General features: G+C 35.5%; 2 protein-coding genes across 2 annotated transcripts in view; both read right to left on the bottom strand.

The window, feature by feature from the left end:
• The window catches only part of bmp6 (bone morphogenetic protein 6), a 39429-nt gene that overhangs the window by 2111 nt on the left and 10201 nt on the right, over nucleotides 1-27117 (bottom strand). The window contains exons 2-6 of the mRNA XM_058060302.1: nucleotides 13287-13479; nucleotides 1633-1781; nucleotides 1324-1524; nucleotides 494-570; nucleotides 18-128 (exon numbers count right to left, since the gene is read on the bottom strand). Coding sequence (XP_057916285.1) covers nucleotides 18-128; nucleotides 494-570; nucleotides 1324-1524; nucleotides 1633-1781; nucleotides 13287-13479 — 731 coding nt within the window. The remainder of the gene's footprint in view (nucleotides 1-17; nucleotides 129-493; nucleotides 571-1323; nucleotides 1525-1632; nucleotides 1782-13286; nucleotides 13480-27117) is intronic.
• Nucleotides 13337-27117, bottom strand: part of zgc:101569 (uncharacterized protein LOC449822 homolog) — a 41137-nt gene continuing 27356 nt past the window's right edge. Inside the window, exon 9 of the transcript XR_009120562.1 lies at nucleotides 13337-13479. The gene's annotated coding sequence lies outside the window, so the exon portion shown is untranslated. The remainder of the gene's footprint in view (nucleotides 13480-27117) is intronic.

Raw genomic sequence — 27117 nt, forward strand, 5'->3', positions numbered from 1 at the left:
TACGGGTTTGGCGTTACCAGTGTCTGCACGATGGCGTGGTTGGTTGCGTTCATGTGGGCGTTGAGGGGGAAGGAGCACTCGCCGTCGCAGTAGTTGGCCGCGTAGCCTTCGGGAGCGATGATCCAATCCTAATAGGAACAAATGGGAATAGAACCTTCTGTTTTTAAACATTCAACGGCGAAAACATCAAAGATTATCTATAAAACAGGAGCGTTCTCCTATTCTATTGACTATTATGTATGCTACCCATACATAATTGTTAGAACCTCCTGCCTGAATGCTAGTCAAAGATCATCTATATTGGACAAAGCTCACCATAGATCCTTTATGTCAGACAGAACTGCTCTATTTAGTACCTACAGCAAATATTCTAGCCAAAGATCATGTGTATTACTGCAATTAAGCTTGTCAAAGATTGTCTATGTGTGCTGTGAGTGTTGTTGTAGGAAAGTGCGACTGCAAGAGAGCTTTGCAAAGATCCTGTATTGGGTACCTGCCAGCCCAGCTCTCGAAAGCTGACGTAGAGCTCGTGTCTTCTGCAGGCCGTCTTCTGATCGCTGCTGTTGTAGTCTGAGGATGAGAAAGAAGAAAAAAAAAGTGTTGACGCCTTCCAGTGTTCCTTCACTGAGAGCCTTCACGGCGAGCATGCAGCGCTCCGTCGGAGACAATGGCAGGAAGAAAACGGCGCCGCTTTTAACCCCAGGTGGGCATCACCGCCGGTAAAAGGTGCAGATTTGCAGGGCCCATAAACCACGCCCCCCACTTCCTGACACTAAAAATTTAACGCCAGCTCCGACTCCCGTGGGCCCGACGTTCATTCCTTGCTCGGGTGTGTATACAAACGGCGTGAACTCTGCGTCCCCACCCGGAAGTGCGTGGCGGAGGCCTTGACGTCTGATGTCGTGTCCCCTCCCTAAGACTTTATCTTCCTTCCTGTCTTTCATCACAGAGGTTATTAAACCCTGCCAGGGAGCTGCGCCGCGTCTAATTACTGCGTTGGTAAACAAAAGGCGATGTGGGGGGGGCGGGGCGAGGAGAAGGACGGAAAAAACACAGCTGGGCCGAGTGCCGTGTTATTATACGTCTTCAAGCGACACCGTTAGCGTGGTCATTCTTTTAGCTGCGTGGCTAATGACTGGCTAGGTTTAATTACAGGCCGCCCGTTCCTTCCCCGGATGCTTGTTCAATTCCCTTCACAGCCAGCAGCGGCAGCAGCGAGGTTAGAGTTAGCTTCCTGCACCCACAAAGAACCCAAATTACGCTTTGAGGTGTCGATGTGATAAACTGGCGTTCTAAGGTCAAAGAGCGATGAGTCAGGCTGACCTGCTTGACCGGGACCTCTGGACGTCTCCTGAGTCTGCGTGGATCGGTTTCGGTTCTGCTGGCGCTGACGCTTGCCGCCGGTGGAGCGGGCCGTGCGGGCGTGCACTTCACTGACCTTGAAGAACGCCACCATGAAGGGCTGCTTCTCCAGAGCGCCGTCGCGACTGATAAGCCCCGCGTCTTTTGGGCTGATGCTGTGTCCTGTTTTTTTTTTTGGGGGGGGGGGGGAATGAGATGTTTTTATGATTTGAATAAAAAGCAGGTGTCCCCATACGTTAGACCACATGGTGTATAGCTGATTAGCTTTACCGCTGCTCGACTCCACGCTGACCTGCAGGCCCAGATTGTGGACTGGACTCATCACCCATAGATTGCTGGTGGCCGTGATGTCGAACTCCAACCAGCCCTCCTCCAGGGCCCACAGCCGGCGAGACTCCAACAGGAACAGGTCGGCATCCCTGAAGCACAAGCAGGGAGAGACATGGTTTACATGCGAGGACACATGATGTCCCTCCAAAAAAGCCTTAGTATGGCCTTACTATACATCATGTCCAAAAAATGAAAAATGCCTTACAATAGCCTTACTATACATCATTTCCAAAGAATGCCTTAGTATAGCCTTACTATACATCATGTCCAAAGAATGAAAAAAATGCCTTACTATAGGCCTTACCATACATCATGTCCAAAAAATGCCTTACTGTAGCCTTACTATACATCATGTCCAAAGAATTAAAAAAAAGCCTTACTATACATAACGTCCAAAACATGAAAAAAGCCTTACTAAAGCCTTACTATACATCATGTCCAAAAATGCCTTACAATAGCCTTACTATACATCATGTCCAAAGAATGCCTTAGTATAGCCTTACTGTACATCATGTCCAAAGAATAAAAAAATGCCTTACTATAGCCTTACTATACTTCATGTCCAAAAAAAGCCTTACTATAGCCTTACTATACATCATGTCCAAAGAATTAAAAAAAAGCCTTACTATACATAACGTCCAAAACATGAAAAAATGCCTTACTATAGCCTTACTATACATCATGTCCAAAGAATGAAAAAAATGCCTTACTATAGGCCTTACCATACATCATGTCCAAAAAATGCCTTACTATAGCCTTACTATACATTATGTCCAAAAAATGCCTTACTAGAGCCGTACTATACATCATGTCCAAAAAAAAGCCTTACTATAGCCTTACTATACATCATCTCCAAAAAAATGCCTTAGTGTAGCCTTACTATACATCATGTCCAAAAAATGAAAAAAAAGCCTTACTTATAGCCTTACTATACATCATGTCCAAAAAAGCCTTACTATAGCCTTACTATACATTATGTCCAAAAAATGCCTTACTAGAGCCGTACTATACATCATGTCCAAAAAAAAGCCTTACTATAGCCTTACTATACATCTTGTCCAAAAAATGAAAAAAATGCCTTACTATAGCCTTACTATACATCATGTCCAAGAAATGAAAAATGCCTTACTATAGCCTTACTATACATCATCTCCAAAAAAATGCCTTAGTGTAGCCTTACAATACATCATGTCCAAAAAATGAAAAAAAAGCCTTACTTATAGCCTTACTATACATCATGTCCAAAAAAGCCTTACTATAGCCTTACTATACATTATGTCCAAAAAATGCCTTACTAGAGCCGTACTATACATCATGTCCAAAAAAAAGCCTTACTATAGCCTTACTATACATCTTGTCCAAAAAATGAAAAAAATGCCTTACTATAGCCTTACTATACATCATGTCCAAAAAAAGCCTTACTATAGCCTTACTGTACATCATGTCCAAAGAATAAAAAAAAGCCTGACTATACATAACGTCCAAAACATGAAAAAAAGCCTTACTATAGCCTTACTATACATCATGTCCAAAAAATGCCTTACTATAGCCTTACTATACATCATGTCCAAAAAATGCCTTAGTATAGCCTTACTATACTTCATGTCCAAAAAAAGCCTTACTATAGCCTTACTGTACATAATGTCCAAAGAATTAAAAAAAGCCTTACTATACATAACGTCCAAAACATGAAAAAATGCCTTACTATAGCCTTACTATACATCATGTCCAAAGAATTAAAAAAATGCCTTACTAAAGCCTTACTATACATCATGTCCAAAAAATGCCTTACTATACTTCATGTCCAAAAAATGCCTTACTATAGCCTTACTATACATCATGTCCAAAAAATGCCTTACTATACTTCATGTCCAAAAAATGCCTTACTATAGCCTTACTATACATAACGTCCAAAACATGAAAAAATGCCTTACTATAGCCTTACTATACATAACGTCCAAAACATGAAAAAAGCCTTACTATAGCCTTACTATACATCATGTCCAAAAAATGAAAAAAATGCCTTACTATAGCCTTACTATACATCATGTCCAAAGAATTAAAAAAAGCCTTACTATACATAACGTCCAAAACATGAAAAAAGCCTTACTATAGCCTTACTATACATCATGTCCAAAAAATGAAAAAAATGCCTTCCTATAGCCTTACTATACATCATGTCCAAAAAAATGCCTTACTATAGCCTTACTATACATCATGTCCAAAAAAATGCCTTACTATAGCCTTACTATACTTCATGTCCAAAAAAGGCCTTACTATAGCCTTACTATACATACATATGTGTGTATACATATGTATGTGTGTATGTATATATGTATGTGTATACTTATGTATGTATGTGTGTATGTATGTATGTGTATACATAGTATGTGTATGTATATGTGTATGTATGTATGTGTATACATATGTGTGTGTGTGTATGTATGTATGTGTATACATATGTATGTATATATGTTTGTGTATGTATGTATGTGTACACATGTATGTACGTATGTATGTATGTGTACACATATGTATGTGTACATGTACGTATGTATATGTGTACATATATAAGGCATTTTTTGGACATGATGTATAGTAAGGCTATAGTAAGGCTTTTATTTCATTTTTTGGATGTGATGTATAGTAAGGCTATAGTAAGGCTTTTTTTCAATTTTTGGACATGATGTATAATAAGGCTATAGTAAGGCATTTTTTTTGGACATGACGTATGGTAAGGCTATAGTAAGGCTTTTTTTCAGTTTTTGGACATGATGTATAGTAAGGCTATAGTAAAGCTTTTTTGGACATGATGTATAGTAAGGCTATCGTAAGGCTTTTTTTATTTTTTGGATGTGATGTATAGTAAGGCTATAGCAAGGCTTTTTTTCATTTTTTGGACATGATGTATAGTAAGGCTATAGCAAGGCATTTTTTTCATTTTCTGGACATAGGCTATAGTAAGGCTTTTTTTCATTTTTTGGACGTGATGTATAGTAAGGCTATAGTAAGGCATTTTTTCATTTCTTGGACATGATGTATAGTAAGGCTATAGTAAGGCTTTTTTTCATTTTTTGGACGTGATGTATAGTAAGGCTATAGTAAGGCATTTTTTTGGACATGATGTATAGTAAGGCTATAGTAAGGCATTTTTTTGGACATGATGTATAGTAAGGCTATAGTAAGGCTTTTTTTCCCATTTCTTGGACATGATGTATAGTAAGGCTATAAGTAAGGATTTTTCTCATTTTTTGGACGTGATGTATAGTAAGGCTATAGTAAGGCATTTTTTGGACATGATGTATAGTAAGGCTATAGTAAGGCATTTTTTTTATTTTCTGGAAATAGGCTATAGTAAAGCTTTTTTTTAATTTTTTGGACATGATGTATAGTAAGGCTATAGTAAGGCATTTTTTCATTTCTTGGACATGATGTATAGTAAGGCTATAGTAAGGCTTTATTAAATTCTTTGGACATGAACTATAGTAAGGCTATAGTAAGGCTTTTTTTGGACATGAAGTGTAGTAAAGCTATAGTAAGGCATTTTTTTCATTTTTTGGACATGATGTATAGTAAGGCTATACTAAGGCATTTTTTGGACATGATGTATAGTAAGGCTATAGTAAGGCATTTTTTTCATTTTTTGGACATGATGTATAGTAAGGCTATAGTAAGGCTTTTTTTGGACATGATGTATAGTAAGGCTATAGTAAGGCATTTTTTGGACATGAAGTATAGTAAGGCTATAGTAAGGCATTTTTCATGTTTTGGACGTTATGTATAGTAAGGCTATAGTAAGGCATTTTTTGGACATGAAGTATAGTAAGGCTATAGTAAGACATTTTTTGGACATGATGTATAGAAAGGCTATAGTAAGGCATTTTTCATGTTTTGGACGTTATGTATAGTAAGGCATTTTTTGGACATTAAGTATAGTAAGGCATTTTTTGGACATGATGTATGGTAAGGCTTTAGTAAGGCTTTTTTCATGTTTTGGACGTTATGTATAGTAAGGCTATAGTAAGGCATTTTTTTCATTTTTTGGACATGATGTATAGTAAGGCTATAGTAAGGCTTTTTTCATGTTTTGGACGTTATGTATAGTAAGGCTATAGTAAGGCATTTTTTGGACATGAAGTATAGTAAGGCTATAGTAAGACATTTTTTGGACATGATGTATAGAAAGGCTATAGTAAGGCATTTTTCATGTTTTGGACGTTATGTATAGTAAGGCTATAGTAAGGCATTTTTTGGACATGATGTATAGTAAGGCTATAGTAAGGCATTTTTTTCATGTTTTGGACATGATGTATAGTAAGGCTATAGTAAGGCATTTTTTCATGTTTTGGACGTTATGTATAGTAAGGCTATAGTAAGGCCTTTTTTGGACATGAAGTATAGTAAGGCTATAGTAAGGCATTTTTTTGGACATGATGTATAGTAAGGCTATAGTAAGGCATTTTTTTGGACATGATGTATAGTAAGGCTATAGGAAGGCATTTTTTTCATTTTTTGGACATGATGTATAGTAAGGCTATAGTAAGGCTTTTTTCATGTTTTGGACGTTATGTATAGTAAGGCTTTTTTTAATTCTTTGGACATGATGTATAGTAAGGCTATAGTCAGGCTAATTTCATTTTTTGGATATGATGTATAGTAAGGCTATAGTAAGGCATTTTTTCATGTTTTGGACGTTATGTATAGTAAGGCTATAGTAAGGCATTTTTTGGACATGAAGTATAGTAAGGCATTTTTTGGACATGATGTATAGTAAGGCTATAGTAAGGCATTTTTTGGACATGATGTATGGTAAGGCTATAGTAAGGCATTTTTTTCATTCTTTGGACATGATGTATAGTAAGGCTATAGTAAGGCATTTTTTCATGTTTTGGACGTTATGTATAGTAAGGCTATAGTAAGGCTTTTTTTAATTCTTTGGACATTATGTACAGTAAGGCTATAGTAAGGCTTTTTTTGGACATGAAGTATAGTAAGGCTATACTAAGGCATTTTTTGGACATGATGTATAGTAAGGCTATAGTAAGGCATTTTTTGGACATGATGTATAGTAAGGCTACACTAAGGCATTTTTTTGGAGATGATGTATAGTAAGGCTATAGTAAGGCATTTTTTGGACATAATGTATAGTAAGGCTACACTAAGGCATTTTTTTGGAGATGATGTATAGTAAGGCTATAGTAAGGCATTTTTCATTTCTTGGACATGATGTATAGTAAGGCTATAGTAAGGCTTTTTTTTTCATTTTTTGGGCATGATGTATAGTAAGGCTATAGTAAGGCATTTTTTGGACATGATGTATAGTAAGGCTATAGTAAGGCATTTTTTGGACATGATGTATGGTAAGGCCTATAGTAAGGCATTTTTTTCATTCTTTGGACATGATGTATAGTAAGGCTATAGTAAGGCATTTTTTCATGTTTTGGAAGTTATGTATAGTAAGGCTATAGTAAGGCATTTTTTGGACAGGAAGTATAGTAAGGCTATAGTAAGGCATTTTTTGGACATGATGTATAGTAAGGCTATAGTAAGGCTTTTTTTCATGTTTTGGACGTTATGTATAGTAAGGCTTTTTTTTAATTCTTTGGACATGATGTACAGTAAGGCTATAGTAAGGCATTTTTTTATTCTTTGGACATGATGTACAGTAAGGCTATACTAAGGCATTCTTTGGACATGATGTGTAGTAAGGCTATTGTAAGGCATTTTTGGACATGATGTATAGTAAGGCTATAGTAAGGCATTTTTTTCATTTTTTGGACATGATGTATAGTAAGGCTATAGTCAGGCTTTTTTCATTTTTTGGACATGATGTATAGTAAGGCTATAGTAAGGCATTTTTTTCATTTTTTGGACATGATGTATAGTAAGGCTATAGTAAGGCTTTTTTCATGTTTTGGACGTTATGTATAGTAAGGCTATAGTAAGGCATTTTTTGGACATGAAGTATAGTAAGGCTACAGTAAGACATTTTTTGGACATGATGTATAGAAAGGCTATAGTAAGGCATTTTTTTCATTTTTTGGACATGATGTATAGTAAGGCTATAGTAAGGCATTTTTTGGACATGATGTATAGTAAGGCTATAGTAAGGCATTTTTTCATGTTTTGGACGTTATGTATAGTAAGGCTATAGTAAGGCATTTTTTGGACATGAAGTATAGTAAGGCTATAGTAAGACATTTTTTGGACATGATGTATAGAAAGGCTATAGTAAGGCATTTTTTGGACATGAAGTATAGTAAGGCTATAGTAAGACATTTTTTGGACATGATGTATAGAAAGGCTATAGTAAGGCATTTTTCATGTTTTGGACGTTATGTATAGTAAGGCTATAGTAAGGCATTTTTTGGACATGAAGTATAGTAAGGCTATAGTAAGACATTTTTTGGACATGATGTATAGAAAGGCTATAGTAAGGCATTTTTCATGTTTTGGACGTTATGTATAGTAAGGCTATAGTAAGGCATTTTTTGGACATGATGTATGGTAAGGCTTTAGTAAGGCTTTTTTCATGTTTTGGACGTTATGTATAGTAAGGCTATAGTAAGGCATTTTTTTCATTTTTTGGACATGATATATAGTAAGGCTATAGTAAGGCATTTTTTCATGTTTTGGACGTTATGTACAGTGAAGAAAATAAGTATTTGAACACCCTGCTATTTTGCTATTTCTCCCACTTAGAAATCATGGAGGGGTCTGAAATTTTCATCGTAGGTGCATGTCCACTGTGAGAGAGATAAACTAAAAAGAAAAATCCAGAAATCACAATGCATGATTTTTTAACAATTTATTTGTGTGATACAGCTGCAAATAAGTATTTGAACACCTGTGTATCATCTAGAATTCTGACCCTGAAAGACCTGTTAGTCTGCCCATTAGAAGTCCACCTGCACTCCATGTATCATCCTGAATCAGATGCACCTGTTTGAGGTCGTTAGCTGCATAAAGACACCTGTCCACCCCATACAATCAGTAAGACTTTAACTTGTAACATGGCGAAGACCAAAGAGCTGTCCAAAGACACCAGAGACAAAATTGTACACCTCCACAAGGCTGGAAAGGGCTACGGAGCAATTACCAAGCAGCTTGGTGAAAAAAGGTCCACTGTTGGAGCTATCATTAGAAAATGGAAGAAGCTAAACATGACGGTCAATCTCAATCGGAGTGGAGCCCCATGCAAGATATCACCTCGTGGGGTCTCAATGATTCTAAGAAAGGTGAGGAATCAGCCCAGAACTACACGACAGGACTTGGTCAATGACCTGAAAAGAGCTGGGACCACCGTTTCCAAGGTTACTGTAGGTAATACACTAAGACGTCATGATGTGAAATCATGCATGGCACGAAAGGTTCCCCTGCTTAAACCAGCACATGTCAAGGCCCGTCTTAAGTTTGCATATGACCATTTGGATGATACAGAGGAGTCATGGGAGAAAGTTTTATGGTCAGATGAGACCAAAATAGAACTTTTTGGTCATAATTCCAATAAGCGTGTTTGGAGGAAGAAGAATGAAGAGTACAATCCGAAGAACACCATCCCTACTGTGAAGCATGGGGGTGGTAGCATCATGCTTTGGGGGTGTTTTTCTGCACATGGGACAGGACGAGTGCACTGCATTAAAGAGAGGATGACTGGGGCCGTGTATTGTGAGATTTTGGGGAACAACCTCCTTCCCTCTGTCAGAGCATTGAAGATGGGTCGTGGCTGGGTCTTCCAACACGACAACGACCCGAAGCACACAGCCAGGAAAACCAAGGAGTGGCTCCGTAAGAAGCATATCAAGGTTCTAGCATGGCCCAGCCAGTCTCCAGACCTGAACCCAATCGAAAATCTTTGGAGGGAGCTCAAACTCCGTGTTTCTCAGCGACAGCCCAGAAACCTGACTGATCTAGAGAAGATCTGTGTGGAGGAGTGGGCCAAGATCCCTCCTGCAGTGTGTGCAAACCTGGTGAAAAACTACAGGAAACGTTTGACCTCTGTAATAGCAAACAAAGGCTACTGTACCAAATATTAACATTCATTTTCTCAGGTGTTCAAATACTTATTTGCAGCTGTATCACACAAATAAATTGTTAAAAAATCATGCATTGTGATTTCTGGATTTTTCTTTTTAGTTTATCTCTCTCACAGTGGACATGCACCTACGATGAAAATTTCAGACCCCTCCATGATTTCTAAGTGGGAGAAATAGCAAAATAGCAGGGTGTTCAAATACTTATTTTCTTCACTGTACATACACACATACATATGTATACACATACATACACACATATGTATACACATACATACATACGTATACACATACATACATACGTATACACATACACATACGTATACACATACATACATACATACATACATACGTACATACATACATACACACATACACACATATACACACACACATACATACATACATACATACAGACATACATACACACATACATATGTATACACATACATACACACATACATATGTATACACATACATATGTATACACATACATATGTATACACATACATACATACACACATACATATGTATACACATACATACATACATACATACATACACACACACACACACATACATACATACACACACATACATACATACATACACACATATGTATGTATACACATATATACATACGCATACATACATACATACATACATATGTATACACATACATACGTATACCTATGCACATACATATACGCATACATGCATGCATACATACATACATACATACATACATACATACATACATACACACATACATACGTATACCTATGCACATACATATACGCATACATGTATACGCACACACACACGCACGCACGCACACACACACACACACACACATACATACATAACGTATACGCATGCATGCATACATATATATGCATAAATGCCTAACTATACATAGTGTCCAAAAGTATAGTGCCTTCCTATACATCATACACACTTGGCATTTTTACTTTTTACATTATATTAATCGTGGCATTTATTATTTTTTTACATTTCCTTTTTTTATTAAAATCTTTCTATTTTGTTACAAATATAGATTTTTTTAATCAAATGTGATAATGCAATACAACCTTATTCCATTATGAAATTATTTTTTTATTACTTTTTTTCCAATTAAGAGTTAGTTTCCTTGTGAAATGTAACCCAGCACATATGATAACTATATTATTGTATTGATTATGTTATTGATTTGTATTAGGTATTGCGTATTGGATTATATAAGGAATTGCACCTCCAACAGTCAGAGTGCATCTGGGGGACTTTTTGGCCCATTTGTGAGGTCAGAGGTGACCGGCGTCGGACCAGTTAGTCCAAATAATGGAGGACTGCGTCCCGCCGAGCAGAAGAATGAAGTGAGTGACGAGTGCTTAATGAGAAGACAGCAGCGCTGGCGAGAGGATGAGTGATAAGAGGGCCCCGTCCTCCCACCGTCCCATTAGAGTCGTAATAACACGGCGTCGGCCGCACATCAAAGCCTCGCAATCATCCAGGTGTTCGGAGAATGTCCCTGCGGTCGTGGGGCAGCGCTTGGTCTTTATTGCTCATTAATTAGGGTGCTTCTACCCGTTAGCCCGCCACACCCCGAGTTGCGTTCTGGACGTCTTGTGGACAGACACCTGGGGGGAGGTTTTTTTTTGGGGGGAGGGGGCATTTTCTGGCACAAAATGTTTCTTTAATTGTACTTTTTCTCCCGCAGTGTGGCCCCTCGTGCTCCTTTTTACGGTTCCAAGCAGGCATGGTTAAAGAAAAGAAGTTCCTAAAATAATACAGAGCTCTCCGGGCCCTTTAATCTGCCATGTATGTGTGAAAATAAAAGGCTTTACGTGTAGGCTGGAAGGTACAAAAGCAGCCATTGTAGGGATAAAGGAATGCAGAAAATAAGTAGCTCCTGATAGTCTACAAGCCTTTAGACAGAATGGACAAATATACTTTGGCAGCATCTTTAGATGGACTTCTTGGAACCTTTCAATCCACACTGGATCACTTTGAGCCTGAGAACGGTTTGGGACCGCACCCAAACTGTTTAAACAAGTAAGGACGCCGGCTATATAGTAAGTCTGCAAACCAGGGACTTCAGTATGACAAGAATTAAGGTGGCATATTACAAGAAATAAACGGAATTTTAGCATAAATGTTGGCTACAAAGGCCGAAATATTGACCTAATATTATGAAAAAATATAGAACAGTTTAATTTAATGTAAATATTCATTTAATTTGTAGAAAAAAAGCATTTTTATGCTATGTAAAATATAAAAGTAATGTAAAAGTTATGTTATCGTAACTATATTAAAGTTGTAAAAGTTTCAGAAAAGTGTTCATATTAAAAGAAAAAAAGTGATAATATTCAGAGGAAAAAAATGCATGAGTTAAGTCATAATATTCTAAGTAAATAAATTTTTGGTACTAATTACAAGTATATTTTTACATCTACAAATTTAATATTTTAAGAAGAATAGTTATAATCCTATTAAAAAGCACAATTTTATGATAAAATCTTACTATTATGAGCAAAATTATTATTAGAGGAAAATATATATATATTATATATATAATAATATAATATTATATAATATATTCATCGAATATAATATAATAATATGTATAATATATAATATAATATATGTAAATAAATATATAAATATAATAAATATGTTATGGTGATATCGGGCCAATAATTACATTTAAAAAATTTAAAATATTTTTTTTTAAATGCAATATTGGTATCACATGTTTCGTTGATGATGAGATATGGGAGATATGTCATGTTCCACATATATAATATTATGTAATAAATTATATATAACAATATCGGTTTTCAGCCAATATCTGACATCCCTAAAATATTAGAATTCAATCTTAATATTTTGTGAAGAAAAGTAAACATTTGTTCGTAAATGTGCCAAAATATTGACGTTAGAATCAAACAAGCAAAGGGGGAGTGTGGAAGTGGTAATATTCCGATAAGAAATGATTGCAATATCGGTTTTCGGACAAAAATCCAATATCGGACATCCCTAAAATATTACAATTCCATCCAAATATTTTGTGAAGAAAAGTAAACATTTGTTCTGAATGTGCCAAAATATTACAATATTTTGTAAGTAAATGGGCAGTGTGGAAGTGGTAATATTCCGATAAGAAATCAATGCAAAAATCCAATATCTGACCTAAAATATAAAAATTCCATCCTAATATTTTGTGAAGTAAACATTTGTTCTTAATGTGCCAAAATATTACAGTTAGAATCAAACAAGTAAATGGGTAGTGTGGAAGTGGTAATATTTCAATAAGAAATCAATGCATTGGAGCATATCTCCTGTCAGCAGTGGCGCTCCCCAAGATCTCCCTGATGTTTACGTAGGATTTAGGATGCAATGTAAATGTTAGTCATGTATTAGCTGCCTGGACAGGAGGATTTTGAAGCGCTGCTATTTCTGTGGGAGTCGTGTTTTTGCTTCATTGGACATTGTAAACCTCGTCCGTGTTGACTCAGCCCGCTGCAAAAACCTTCTCCCCTTCCACAGGACACAGTGGCCTACCTGTCCGAGTGCTCCTTGACCACTTGGTAGACTCTGAGGAGGAAGGTGTCGTTGCGGAAGGCTCGGCCCACGCACTCTTTGTACAGGCGGAACTCGGCCGCCGTCACGGCCTCGCCTTCGGGGATCTGCGACAGGTTGAACTTAAACTCCTTGTGGTGGCGCCGCTCTGCAGAGAGCTGCCGGTCATGCTCCACTGTGGGACGGGGACACACAGACGGAACTTTGTTAGCCCAGGTTGGAACATTACAAACTTTTGTTTTTTTTAATACTGTATGTACAGAAGAAACTGTCATTTTATGAGAATAATCTTGTATTATGACAAAAAATTAAAAAATTACCTATGTCAGCATCAGCTATGTATTATATCATACAAAGGCCTGGAGACATTTAACTTTGTCAATCTTCCTAAATGTTTAAAAAATAATAATATTTTTAAAAATTATTTAATTTAATTTAATTTAAAAATTTATTTAAAAATATTTTAAATAAAATTATATTTTTCTCGTATTAAAAGTTTTTTTCTTTCTGTATAATTTTGTTTTAAAGTAAAAATTTCTCTATATTTTTTTAGTTTTATTTTAGGATAATATTACTACTAGTTTTTCATGTATTTTAAATCATTTATAATTCATACAATAAATGCATTTTTAAATGTATTTTTTTCCTGAAATATTTTTTTAATAAAATTATATTTTTCTCATATTACATTTTTTTTCTTCCTGTATAATTTTGTTTTAAAGTAAAATTTAATTTACTTTAATTAAATGTATTAAAAAATATGTTTTTTTAATAAAATTATATTTTTCTCATATTAAAAGTTTTTTTTCTTCCTGTATAATTTTGTTTTAAAGTAAAAATTTCTATATATTTTTTATTTTTATTTTAGGATAATATTACTACTAGTTTTTCATGTATTTTAAATCATTTATAATTCATACAATAAATGATTTTTTAAATGTATTTTTTTCCTGAAATATTTTTTAAATAAAATTATATTTTTCTCATATTACATTTTTTGTTCTTCCTGTATAATTTGTTTTAAAGTACAATTTAATTTAATTTAATTTATATTAGGAAAGCAGGAAGTGAACAAATGTAACAGTTACTGATTGTAAAAGTACCAGATGGAGGGGTAGGATTTAATAAGCTTTGCTTCTTCCTACTCCTTTTGGACATGTGGAACTGTGAACTGATTATGTGATGCATTCAATTGTAATCTGATGCATGTTCAAATGAAATAAAACCATTATCATTACCCCCCCGCCCGCCCCTCCCAAAGCAAAGAGGCTGCAGACACTTTGATGGTCCAATACAACCAAGGAGGCACAAATAGCACAACCTCAAAAACGTGCTAAATTTGACAAAAATGTGCAACTTAATAGATCGGACTCACAAATACAACAAATCACACACACACACACACATTTTCAACATACCGCACTTTCACCAACCGCAGACTGGAAGTGCAGACCGACTGGCAACCCGAGATGGATTTATGCGTCCGATGTAGCGCCAGCACCTAATTGTTACCTACGCGTCAAACGGTGCGTGGAAGACGCCACTTAGCCACACAATTGTTTGGACATGTAAATACGATTGGGCTCCAAAAAGGAAGGAGCCCAGTGTATCATTAAGGACCTTTTTAGGGTTTGTGTGTGGAAATAAAGACAACCCAAGATGTGCTTGCGCTGCAGATGCCACACCGCACGCACGCTCCAATTCCAGCATGGGCGGAACACAATGCCTTGTGTTTGCTATCAGACAACGCAAACACTACAAGTCGTTAATAATTACCACCTTGTATCTCCGCTGAAGACAACACTTACTAAACCAATGGAATATTTGTAATATAAATGGAATATTGTAATTTAACATTCATGAGAATTAATGCAATTAATTAATTAGATACATTTATGAGAGTCAAGTTATAATAGTGCAAAAAAAATTTGTCATGGTAAGATTTTGGGGAAAAATATATTTTAAAACAAAATTATACAGGAAGAAAAAACATTTTAATATGAGAAAAATATAATTTTATTTTAAAAAATTGAAATATTTTGGGGGAAAAATACTTTAAAACAAAATTATACAGGAAGAATAAATGTTAATATGAGAAAAATATAATTTTATTAAAAACATATTTCAGGAAGAAAATACATTTAAAAAAATCATTTATTGTATAAATTATAAATGATTTAAATACATGAAAAACTAGTAGTAATATTATTCTAAAATAAAAATAAAAAATATAGAGAAATTTTTACTTCAAAACAAAATTATACAGGAAGAAGGAAATGTTAATATGAGAAAAATATAATTTTATACAAAAATATTTCAGGCAAAAAATAAATTTTAAAAATTTATTTATTGTATAAATTATAAATGATTTAAAATACATGACAAACTAGTAGTAATATTATTCCAAAATAAAAAAATAGAGAAATTTTTACTTTAAAACAAAATTATACAGGAAGAAAGAAATGTTAATATGAGGAAAAATATAATTTTATTAAAAAAATATTTCAGGAAAAAATACATTTAAAAATTCATTTATTGTATAAATTATAAATGATTTAAAATACATGAAAAACTAGTAGTAATATTATTCTAAAAATAAAAAAATATATAGAGAAATTTTACTACAATTAAGTCTTAATAAAAACAAAAATTACCCCCCCCCCAAAAAAAAAGCAAAAAGTTACCTTACTGCACTGATTTCTTATCAGAATATTACCACTTCCACCCCCCCTTTATACAGTTATACAGTAATGTTCAACAGGGAGTAAGAAACGGGTAAAGCAGGTCTTATTAAGTCAATATTTCACATGTCATTAGAGAGATTTTATTTTATTAGACTTTATTTTGAAGGCCCGTTTACAGGCCAAACGTGAGGTAACAAGTCCAATCTATTTCTGTGCCACGGCCAGACTCGTTAAAAAACATTCTGGTCACTTTACGACGTGGGGACCCGCCTAAAATGGACCAATGACACATTTTGTTCCTCCAGCCCGAATGGATGTGAAAAAAAGCCAATCAGGCTGGAACGGCAACGTGCCAAGACGACGCTGACCTGGCGCACGCCGACTGCCAACTTGCATAAACTCGGGTGTCAAACCAAGCAGAACGGGAGAGAAATGGTGAAGAAATAGCGCTCGTTAGGGACACATGGTAAAAAAAAATGGAAGCACTAATAAGGAGCGAGATGGCACTTTCACCACATGAGGTCACGGTATTTTAAAACCCTTGGAGTGACGAGAACAAATGGAATGATAAACTCATGTTTGGAATTGGCAGCCTGTTTCAAATGTAGAGTAATGTGGTTAGAAAATTATATTTAAATTACCGTAAATTACACTTTTTTCTTAAACGTTGAACCCTGCGGCTAAAATCTCCTTGACGTCAGAAGTACTACTAAATATTTAAATATTGTGCCGTTTGCGAGTCAGTTCAGTCACAATGTGCTTTTCAACCCACTGCATTATACTCCATTATGCCATTATACAATAACAGTCTTGCTGAGAAAACTAAATTAATCACATGCCAAAAGTATGCCTCAGAAATATACAAACATGTACCAATACAATTGTACCGATATTTAAACAATGCACAACGATGAGCCAATTCAAGAAACAATACAAGCAGTTGATGTTTGCTAAATACAAGGATGAAGAGTCTTGAACCAGTCATGATGTGCTATACATATCACTATATTGACACTTAATATGGTAACCATTATGTCATTGGATGGTCATACGTACTTCGGTACGTGATAAAAAAAATAAAAAAGTAAAAAAAAAAAAAAAAAATTTAGGAAAGCAGGAAGTGTACAAATTTCATATTTAACAGTTACAGCAACAGCATGTTCAAATGAAATAAAACCATTACCATTACCAAGTGTGAAATGAGTTTCCCCATAACGCATAGCATCTGAGCAATGCATTCACTGGAGAGCTGCAATGACATCAGCCTCCCTCTGGGCTCTGTGTACCAGAACCTCATCCATCTATGTTGTTTGTCCTCCAGTGAGCTGCTCTTTTGGCTGCAATGCATTTTGGGTAAATGTTAAAATAGCTGCTGAAATGTACATACATTTCCTAAATACCTTTTGAATGTTAAGTTGCTGTGTGATGAGTTTGAATGGCGTTATTACTGTTAATATGGACTGATGACCTCATGCAATTTCCAATGTTTTGTTCCATAGCTCATGATTGGCTCCCGTCAAAGAGCTGTCTATTGACTGAATCCAGATGAGGTGTGAAATAAAACCATGAAGTATGAGGAAGCTGCAGCTACACGTCCGACGCTGAAGATCTCGCTCACACACACACACAAGGTAGGTAAGAGGAGCAAATGATAGGGAAAGAAGAGGAGTGGATGTCAAGAGCAGATGGAGGAAATATGACGTCTGTCTGGAGAGAAAACGGAGGAGGAAAGAACATTTGGGATGGGATAAGAGCAGAGGAGATGGACGGGATGCAGATGGACTTCACTATAGGCAAACATTGACATAACGCAGATGTGAACGTTATGGACCCGCTGTGTCCTGAACCAACATGGCACCATTCATGGAGGACCAGAAAGCAAAAATGTTACTTTGCATACCAAGAATCCGCCAAGACGGTCGGAGACTTTGTGGAGAGCCGCACCAACGTCCAAAGCATGACAAGAATCCCTCTGTGTTTATGTAATTACACCCCCAATCTTTTTGCTGATGGCTTCACGGAATAGAAGTCGGCTCTCTTGGACATTTTTTTCCACGAGATGATCCCAATCAGGGATCACAGACGGGAAGATCATAGCGTTTACCAGCCGTCCTAGTCCGCTAAATAGGTCCAGGGGAGGCATAAGGTTGGATGTAACCGTAAAAAACGGGAGGCGAGGACTTCACCAGATGGAGAACATCATCACAAAGACTTTATAGTCATGCGTTTAAACACACGCTGTTTTAAGGACCTACTGTAAAAAAAAACATATGATAGGAGCTCCCTGCTGTCTTTTAGGATCTGCTAGTCAAAGATTGTCTTTATGGGACACGTGGAGGTCCTTACTAACAGTAGAGTACTCCTGTCACACAGCGTTTTAGAAGTGGCTGCTTAAAAACCCTGATGAGTGTTTTTTTTTTTGCTGTTAAGGGCGTACATGAAAACATCTAGTCAAAGATCATCTATATGTGACACGAGTGCTTTGTTGTTTTTAAAGATGTACTGAAATAATTCTAGTCAAAGATCAGGAGTACTTTGGTGTTTTTAAGGATCTAATAGAATAATTCTACTCAAAGATCATCTATATGTGACAGGAGTACTTGAATAATTCTGGATTAATTCTAGTCAAAGATCATCTATATGTGACAGGAGTACTTTGGTGTTTTTAAGGATATAATGTAATAATGCTAGTCAAAGATCATCTATATGTGACAGGAGTGCTTTGGTGTTTTTAAGGTTTGAATAGAATAATTCTAGTCAAAGATCATCTATATGTGACAAGAGTGCTTTGGTGTTTTTGAGGATGACTGGAATAATTCTAGTCAAAGATCATCTCAATGTGACAGGAGTGCTTTGGTGTTCTTAAGGATATAATGCAATAATTCTAGTCAAAGATCATCTATATGTGACAAGAGTGTTTTGGTGTTTTTAAGGATGTACTGAAATAATTCTAGTCAAAGATCATTGATATGTGACAGGAGTGCTTTGGTGTTTTTATGAATCGACTGGAATAATTCTAGTCAAAGATCATCTACAGGTGACAGGAGTACTTTGGTGTTTTTAAAGATTTAATAGAATAATTCTAGTCAAAGATTATCTACATGTGACAGGAATGCTTTGGTGTTTCTAAGGATGTAATGTAATAATGCTAGTCAAAGATCATCTATACATGACAGGAGTGCTTTGGTGTTTTTAAGGATCTAATACAATAATTCTAGTCAAAGATCATCTACATGTGACAGGAGTGCTTTGGTGTTTTTAAGAATATAATGCAATAATGTTAGTCAAAGATCCTCTATGTATAAACAGGAGCACTCTGCTGTTTTTAAGAACCTAGTGCAGAAACAGTACTTTTCATTAAAGGACCTCCATGTGACTGTAGCTTGTCGCTGTTTTTAAAGATCTACTAGTCAAAGATCATCTATATATGACAGGGGTGCTTTGATGTTTTCCAGGATGTACTGGAATAATGCCTGTCAAAGATCATCAATATGTGACAGGAGCACTCTGCTGTTTTAAATGACCAACTGCGGAAACACTAAACAAAGATCCTCTATCTGACAAAGTCCTCTTCTGTTTTGACAAACCAACAGCAATAACACTTGTCAAAGATCCTCTGTTTGACAGGAGCTACAGAGCTAGCTTGTCAACAGTTTTTGTTACAATAAAAATGCGGCAATGTGGCAAATAATGTCTAGCATGCTAGCATACAAAATGCACTACATAGCAGCAACACAACCAATATTGGAAATGCTGCTTGGTAGGTTGCCTACAGCCACAGCTACTAATATTTTTTTGATCCGACATCAATTCAATTTAATATGGCTTTTTTTTCTATCCAAAACCATCCCAATGTTATCGTAGCTTAGCAGTGAAGTATTTGGACAAGCATCTCCCCGATTCCTGGTGTAATCCGTGTGGAAGAGATGCAATCACACATCCACTGACACACAGGTATGACACTGGAGACGGCAAAAAGCTAGCTGATGATAGCACGCTAGTGTAAGAGCCATAGTTCAGATATTTATCTGTTAGCAAAAGGCCCGGCAGAGCAGCAATTACAGAACATTATCCACCTACTGTCACACATGTTGAGTTCTCTACTGACAGTACCCCCCCCGACCTTTATCATTATGTTTATTATCTGCTATGGAATGCAGGGGGCAGTGGGGACAGAGCTAGGGACTCAGAAAAACTGTAAAATAAAACTAAAATTAAGTAAAAATCAACATTTTATAAGCACTTTGGTTAAAGCGTTCTTTCCCGAGTCTTTTTGCTCATGCAAAATGAAAGATGATTAATACAGATTGTCCAAAGTTGCGGACTCAGAAAAACTCAGGAAAAACTGTAAAATAAAACTAAAATTAAGTAAAAATCAACATTTTACAAGCACTTTGGTTAAAGTGTTCTTTCTCGAGTCTCTTTGCTCATTCAAAATGAAAGACGATTAATACAGATTGTCCAAAGTTGCAGGCCACGGCCCACAGAACACTCCAAAAGTATTTTTGATTTATTTCTATTTATTTATCTCCCAGGGAAACTCACATTACTAGCAGCTATGCAAAAATGGCATCATTAACGTAAACAAAAATAAGCAAACAAAGTAAGAAAATAGAACCAAATAAATAATGTTACAATAAACAAAAAAATTGTAATTTGCAAAAAAAGTAAATTTTCTGAAATAATACTGCGAAGAAAAATATTTTTATTTAATATTTGTATTTTTTATTTTAGTCGCATACAGATATATTAATATCTTAATATTAAAAATTATATATGTTAATAGTAATATATAAATATTATGTGTATTATGTTATATCTTAATTAATAATAATATATTAATATGAATATATTATATATATTAATATAAATTAATATTTAACAAATAATTAATTAATTAATTATATATTAAATTAATATAATATAATTAATATCCATTCAGTTTCTACCGCTTTTCTATTATATTATATTAATATTAAAGAATGGCTTTTGTAATATAGGGAAAAAAATAAAGAATAAAGTTGGAATTTTGGGAAAATTCCGTGGCAATTTGCAAGCATGAGGATACAAAAAATATTAATAAAAAAATAATAATAATATCTTAAGAAAAAAAGGCACAATTTCACAAGAATAAACTCATCACATTGAGGAAAAATGCAATGTTTGTAGCATAGAGTGGAAATATTAAAGAAAAAAAGTATTTTTGTAAAATTAGGTTCATAAAATGGAAATTACGAGAAAACATTTTATGGAAGCTGTCAAAAAAAGGCATGTTTATGGTTGTAACTAATTAATTTGTTAATTATATTAATTAGTAGAACCATAAAAATATGATAAAACTGAAGCGTCTGGCAGCACTAATTAAAATCCAACCGTGTATTTCTCCCCTTTCATTTTAAAGTTAGTTTCTTTGCACATAAAATATCCCGTCCTCCTGTCAAGTGCTGGAATGTTCCGTCAGAAAAGACGGCCCACACCTGCCGGCTTAGCGCTTAAATGTCAACGTTTTTGGTGCACCAGCTGCTGTGGGCTTATTGCAACACTTGACATTCATATTCATGCAATTATTGCAGATTGTTACCTTTAAAAGCGCCCTGCCCGTTGAGCACTTAACCTGTCACCGTGTTGGACGTGCAGGTTAAAGCTGTTTGCTTATGGGGATTGACTGTCTGCAAATGGGCTGACCTCACTGCTGTGGGCTCAGGCTGGAACCCAATTCCGGCATCATTGACGTACACACACACCCAAGTTCAAAGATCCATGACGAGTCCCGGCGGACCTCCAGAGCCTTGGGTTTCTACGTTCATTCATTCATTTTCTACCGCTTATCCTCACGAGGGTCGCAGGGGGTGCTGGAGCCTATCCCAGCTGTCTTCGGTGAGCGAGAGGCGGGGTACACCCTGGACTGGTCGCCAGCCAATCACAGGGCACATCTAGACAAACAACCATTCACACTCACATTCATACCTATGGACAATTTGGAGTCGCCAATTAACCTAGCATGTTTTTGGAATGTGGGAGGAAACATTCCTTAACATTCATTAAACTTTCAGACCGTTTTAGTGTAGTAAATACATCTGCATCTTATACTTTTGATGATGTGTGTCTTTATTTGAGGAGCCCAGAGAGGGGCTAACGTCATTGCAGCATACCAATGACTGCGTTGCTCAGATGCAATACAGTATGGGAAAACTTTTAAGGAGTTGTTTGTTGTTTTTTATATTCATATTGGTACATGTTTGTATATTTGAGTGTGAAGTTGCTGTATGATGAATTTAGTGACTTATATTGTTATATACAATATTTTTATACACTATACTGTTATATACAATCACAGGGCACATATAGACAAACAACCATTCACACTCACATTCATACCTATGGACAATTTGGAGTCGCCAATTAACCTAGCATGTTTTTGGATTGTGGGAGGAAGTCGCAGTACACGGAGAAAACCCACATGTCCACTGTGCAGACAGCAGTTAATGTATTTTTATTTGATATTGTAATTATATATTTTTTTTTACATGGTGCCAGTATTAAACTTTCAGACCGTTTTAGTGTAGTAAATACATCTGCATCTTCTACTTTTGATGATGTGTGTCTTTATTTGAGGAGCCCAGAGAGGGGCTAACGTCATTGCAGCACCCCAATGAATGCATTTCTGAAATGCAATACAGTATGGGAAAACTTTTAAGGAGTTGTTTGTTGTTTTTTTTATTTATATTGGTACATGTTTGTATATTTGAGTGTGAAGTTGCTGTATGATGACTTTAGTGACTGTTATATTGTTATATACAATATTTTTTTTACACTATACTGTTATATACAATCACAGGGCACATATAGACAAACAACCATTCACACTCACATTCATACCTATGGACAATTTGGAGTCGCTAATTAACCTAGCATGTTTTTGGAATGTGGGAGGAAGTCTGAGTACCTGTCACTGCAACAGGTCCTTCTTAAAACTCCACCTGTGCAGTAAAGTAAATGTTTTTTTTATGTTGACAAAGTGTTATTCTATTAGAATGTAGCTGTAGAAGCCATAAAGAGGTCTGCTATAGTGATCTATTAGCACTGTCTGCGTTTGGCCAGCAGGTGTGTGTGTGTGTGTGTGTGTGTTTGTGTCTACATCTGTCTGGACTAGACCGGAGTGCTCCCAGATTTCTAGGAGGAAGCCAGTGTCAGGACCAGGAGATGGATCTCTCCCGTGGGATCTGATAAATAAGGAAAAAATATCTTTCAAAGCAGCTGTTTCCAAAAGTGAAAATATCACTGGTGGCTTTGCATTCCATCACTTCAAGGTACAGTAAAAAAAAAAAGGGGGGGGGTATTTTTTGTCTCCGTGAACACCTCATTTCCAAGGCCTCCCCACTCTCCTGTGTCATGTCTCCCTGTCCTCACCCCTCTGTTGCCCCCAGCCCCGCCACTCTCTCCATCATGGAACCCACCGCCCCCCCCCCCCCCTTTCATGAAGTGACCACAAAGCGTTTCAGCAGCTTCCCTTACCTAAAAACAGCATCGGGAATCAGACGCCTTCACCAAGCTGACATGTCGATGTGACCCATGATAAGACACCCAATCGCCATGGTGACATATACAATACAGTATCTTGCTAAGGTGACGGTGACAACATGTAGCATTCTAACACATATTAGTGCAGTTATAGAGTTAGATAGAGATACTATGGGGTTCCTTAAAAAAAACATCCAAATCTGCATGTTCTGAACTCCTGTTTCCATATCAGTGTCATAATGGAGAACTTTCAGTAGCATCACACTTGTTTTTCTTTAGACTTGACACTGACTCAACAGTGCCTCTGATGGTAGCAACCAAGTACTGCACTCCATTTGCAGCTCCAGACTAATTAATAATCAATTACACAGAATTATCATTAAAATGATGCTCATGACCACCAGTGGAACATTGGCTTTCATTAAAAACGTCAAAAATATTAACAAAAAAAATACATGGAAATATGAGGTAATAACTATAAAAGCAATCTTCACTCGCTAAATGTACTGCAAAAAAGGTCAGTAAGGATAATTCATAATGCCGCCTACAGAGAACATACTAACTCTTTATTTCTAAAAACACAAATACTTCAACTTGCTGATATTGTTCATCTTCAAACAGCTAAAATAAAAATAAAAATAAAAATAAAAATAAAAATAAAAATAAAAATAAAAATAAAAATAAAAATAAAAATAAAAATAAAAATAAAAATAAAAATAAAAATAAAAATAAAAATATAAATATAAATATAAATATAAATATAAATATAAATAAAAATATAAAATATAAAATATAAAATATAAAATATAAAATATAAAATATAAAATAAAATTAGGAAAGCAGGAAGTGAACAAATGTAACAGTTACTGATTGTAAAAGTACCAGATGGAGGGGTAGGATTTAATAAGCTTTGCTTCTTCCTACTTCTTTTGGACATGTGGAACTGTGAACTGATTATGTGATGCATTCAATTGTAATCTGATGCATGTTCAAATGAAATAAAACCATTACCATTACATTTATAGATAATGTATTTGTATGCCCCCATGGCAGGTTATTTCGGGCTAACTGGACTACTGTATCCATCAAAGTACTCATCTTCTTTATCTGAACTGAACGGCGGGGCAATTTGGTATTCAAACATGTCGAGTTCCCTCTTATCATTGTCGGAATCCTGTTGTTGGGAATAATCGCCAAAGCTCGGAGAATAGTTAACAGTTAGGTATCGTTCTGTGGTTGGTTTATCATACGTGCCATATGTACGTATTACGTGGAAGTGTATCATTATTGAGAAAGTTTTAAGTGCACCTTATATTGCGCAAGATATGGTAATTTTACACAAAAATATTGAAAAGTAGTGCATACAAAAGCCAATGTTTGACTACTTTATATGTTGATGCTATGGAAATACGTGATGTCAGTTTGGTGCCTATGGAGGAGGAACCACATTTCTAATTTGGGTGCAAAACCCTACATTAAGTTCAACTGTAAAAAGCACCGAGACCTTTAAGTAAGTAGCATTTTTCTAGGTTAGGTTACAGAGGAATCTGAAATCTGCTAAAAAAAAAAAAAAAAGATGTTGTTTGCATCAATGGTCAAGTCCCTTTTGTTTCCGGGCATCTGTCTGGGCCTTGAACCTGAACCAAAACAGTTCTGATCATCACAACAATAAACTGAGTGTTATTTCCTTTACAAGTAATACAGTTGTAACACATTCAAATAAAAGATATACAAATGTATTTGTTGTTAGTGCTAAATGGAAACCAAGCATATTGCATATTTTCCTTCCCTCTTCTCCTCCTCTCTCATCCCTTCCTTCCGACCAACACGTCTCCGACTGCTTTCCTGTCAGTATCATGTTTGGAAAGCCAACCAAAGCGGGTCAGCTGAGGGCTCGTAAATTTGTCAGTGGCAGGCAGCGCGGTCGAAAGAGAAAAAAAAAAAAAAAAAAAAGAGGCGGCGGCACACTTGGGAGGGTCAAGAGCATCCATGCTCACATTGAGGCCTTTTTTTTTTCTTCATTGTTGTTTCAGGCATGTCCTCTTTAAGGCCACCGGGAACGTGTGTGAGGGGTGCCCACAATCACTTAGCTATATGATGCTGTCTTTACAGGACTACGTTAAAAAGCCATAGCATTTCAGTATGTGGAATCAAACTATGGAATGGATTGAGTAAGACCCTCAAACAATGCACAACGATGAGCCAATTCAAGAAACAATACAAGCAGTTGATGTTTGCTAAATACAAGGATGAAGAGTCTTGAACCAGTCATGATGTGCTATACATATCACTATATTGACACTTACTATGGTACCCATTATGTCATTGGATGGTCATATCACCTCATACTTTGGTACAAAATAAAATAAAATAAAATAAAATTTAATATTATTTAATTTAATATAGTTAAAGTTTTTTATATAAAATTTAATTAATTTTTTTACAATCAGTAACTGTTACATTTGTTCACTTCCTGCTTTCCTAAGATAGTTATAGTTTTTTAATTTAATTTAATTTAATTTTAATTTAATATTATTTAATTTAATATTGTTAAAGTTTTTTTTATATAAAATTAAATTATATTATATTAATTTTATTAATATTAATATTAATTAATTAATTTTATTAATATTAATATTAATATTAATTAATACATTTTATATTAATTATATTAATTTGATCAAATTAAATTATATTATTTAGTTTAATATTTAATAATTTAATTTAAAGTTTTTTTTAAATTAAATTAAATTAAATTAAATTAAATTAAATTAAATTAAATTAAATTAAATTAAATTAAATTAAATTAAATTAAATTAAATTAAATTAAATTAAAAAAACTAACTATATTAGGAAAGCAGGAAGTGAACAAATGTAACAGTTACTGATTGTAAAAGTACCAGATGGAGGGGTAGTATTTAATAAGCTTTGCTTCTTCCTACTCCTTTTGGACATGTGGAACTGTGAACTGATTATATGATGCATTCAATTGTCATCTGATGCATGTTCAAATGAAATCAAACCATTACCATTACCAATCCCACAGCGGTGTGTGACCAGCGTTAGTTCAAATCCTAAGCCTAGACTAAAACTAACATTTCTTACATACGGTCCCCAAACCGCTAGGCCATTTTTGTAAAAGATACACAAAAACTGATTTTTGCAGTTGGTCATTTAACACAGCACAGCAGAATGCCTCCCCCCATCTGGGTGTCGTCACATAAGGAATTTTGTTTGCCGTGATTACCTAATTCCTGACCGCCGTGCTCAGCTCCATTACCACAATGTGCAAACGTTGGGGAGGGGAAGGGACGGGGGTGGAGTAGGGTGGGTGGGGGGGCGTCATTGTGATAATGGATGAAGTTGACTCGGCACACAAGGCCACGTTGAGTCGTAGGTTAACAGCCTTTTTTTTTTTTTTTTTAAACACCGGGGCGGGCTACACATTCCTACAGGCACACCTATAGCGGTTGTTTGCTAACTGGGATCTTTCAAGCACCCCAAATGATGGAGTCTACTAAACAAACTCTGTGACTTCATTTAGGACCGTTCTGCATTTTATTTATAGACCAATGAAATGAATCGTACACCTATGGACCAGGAAGTGT

Source organism: Doryrhamphus excisus, chromosome 21, assembly GCF_030265055.1.
Source record: "Doryrhamphus excisus isolate RoL2022-K1 chromosome 21, RoL_Dexc_1.0, whole genome shotgun sequence".
NCBI lineage: Eukaryota > Metazoa > Chordata > Actinopteri > Syngnathiformes > Syngnathidae > Doryrhamphus > Doryrhamphus excisus.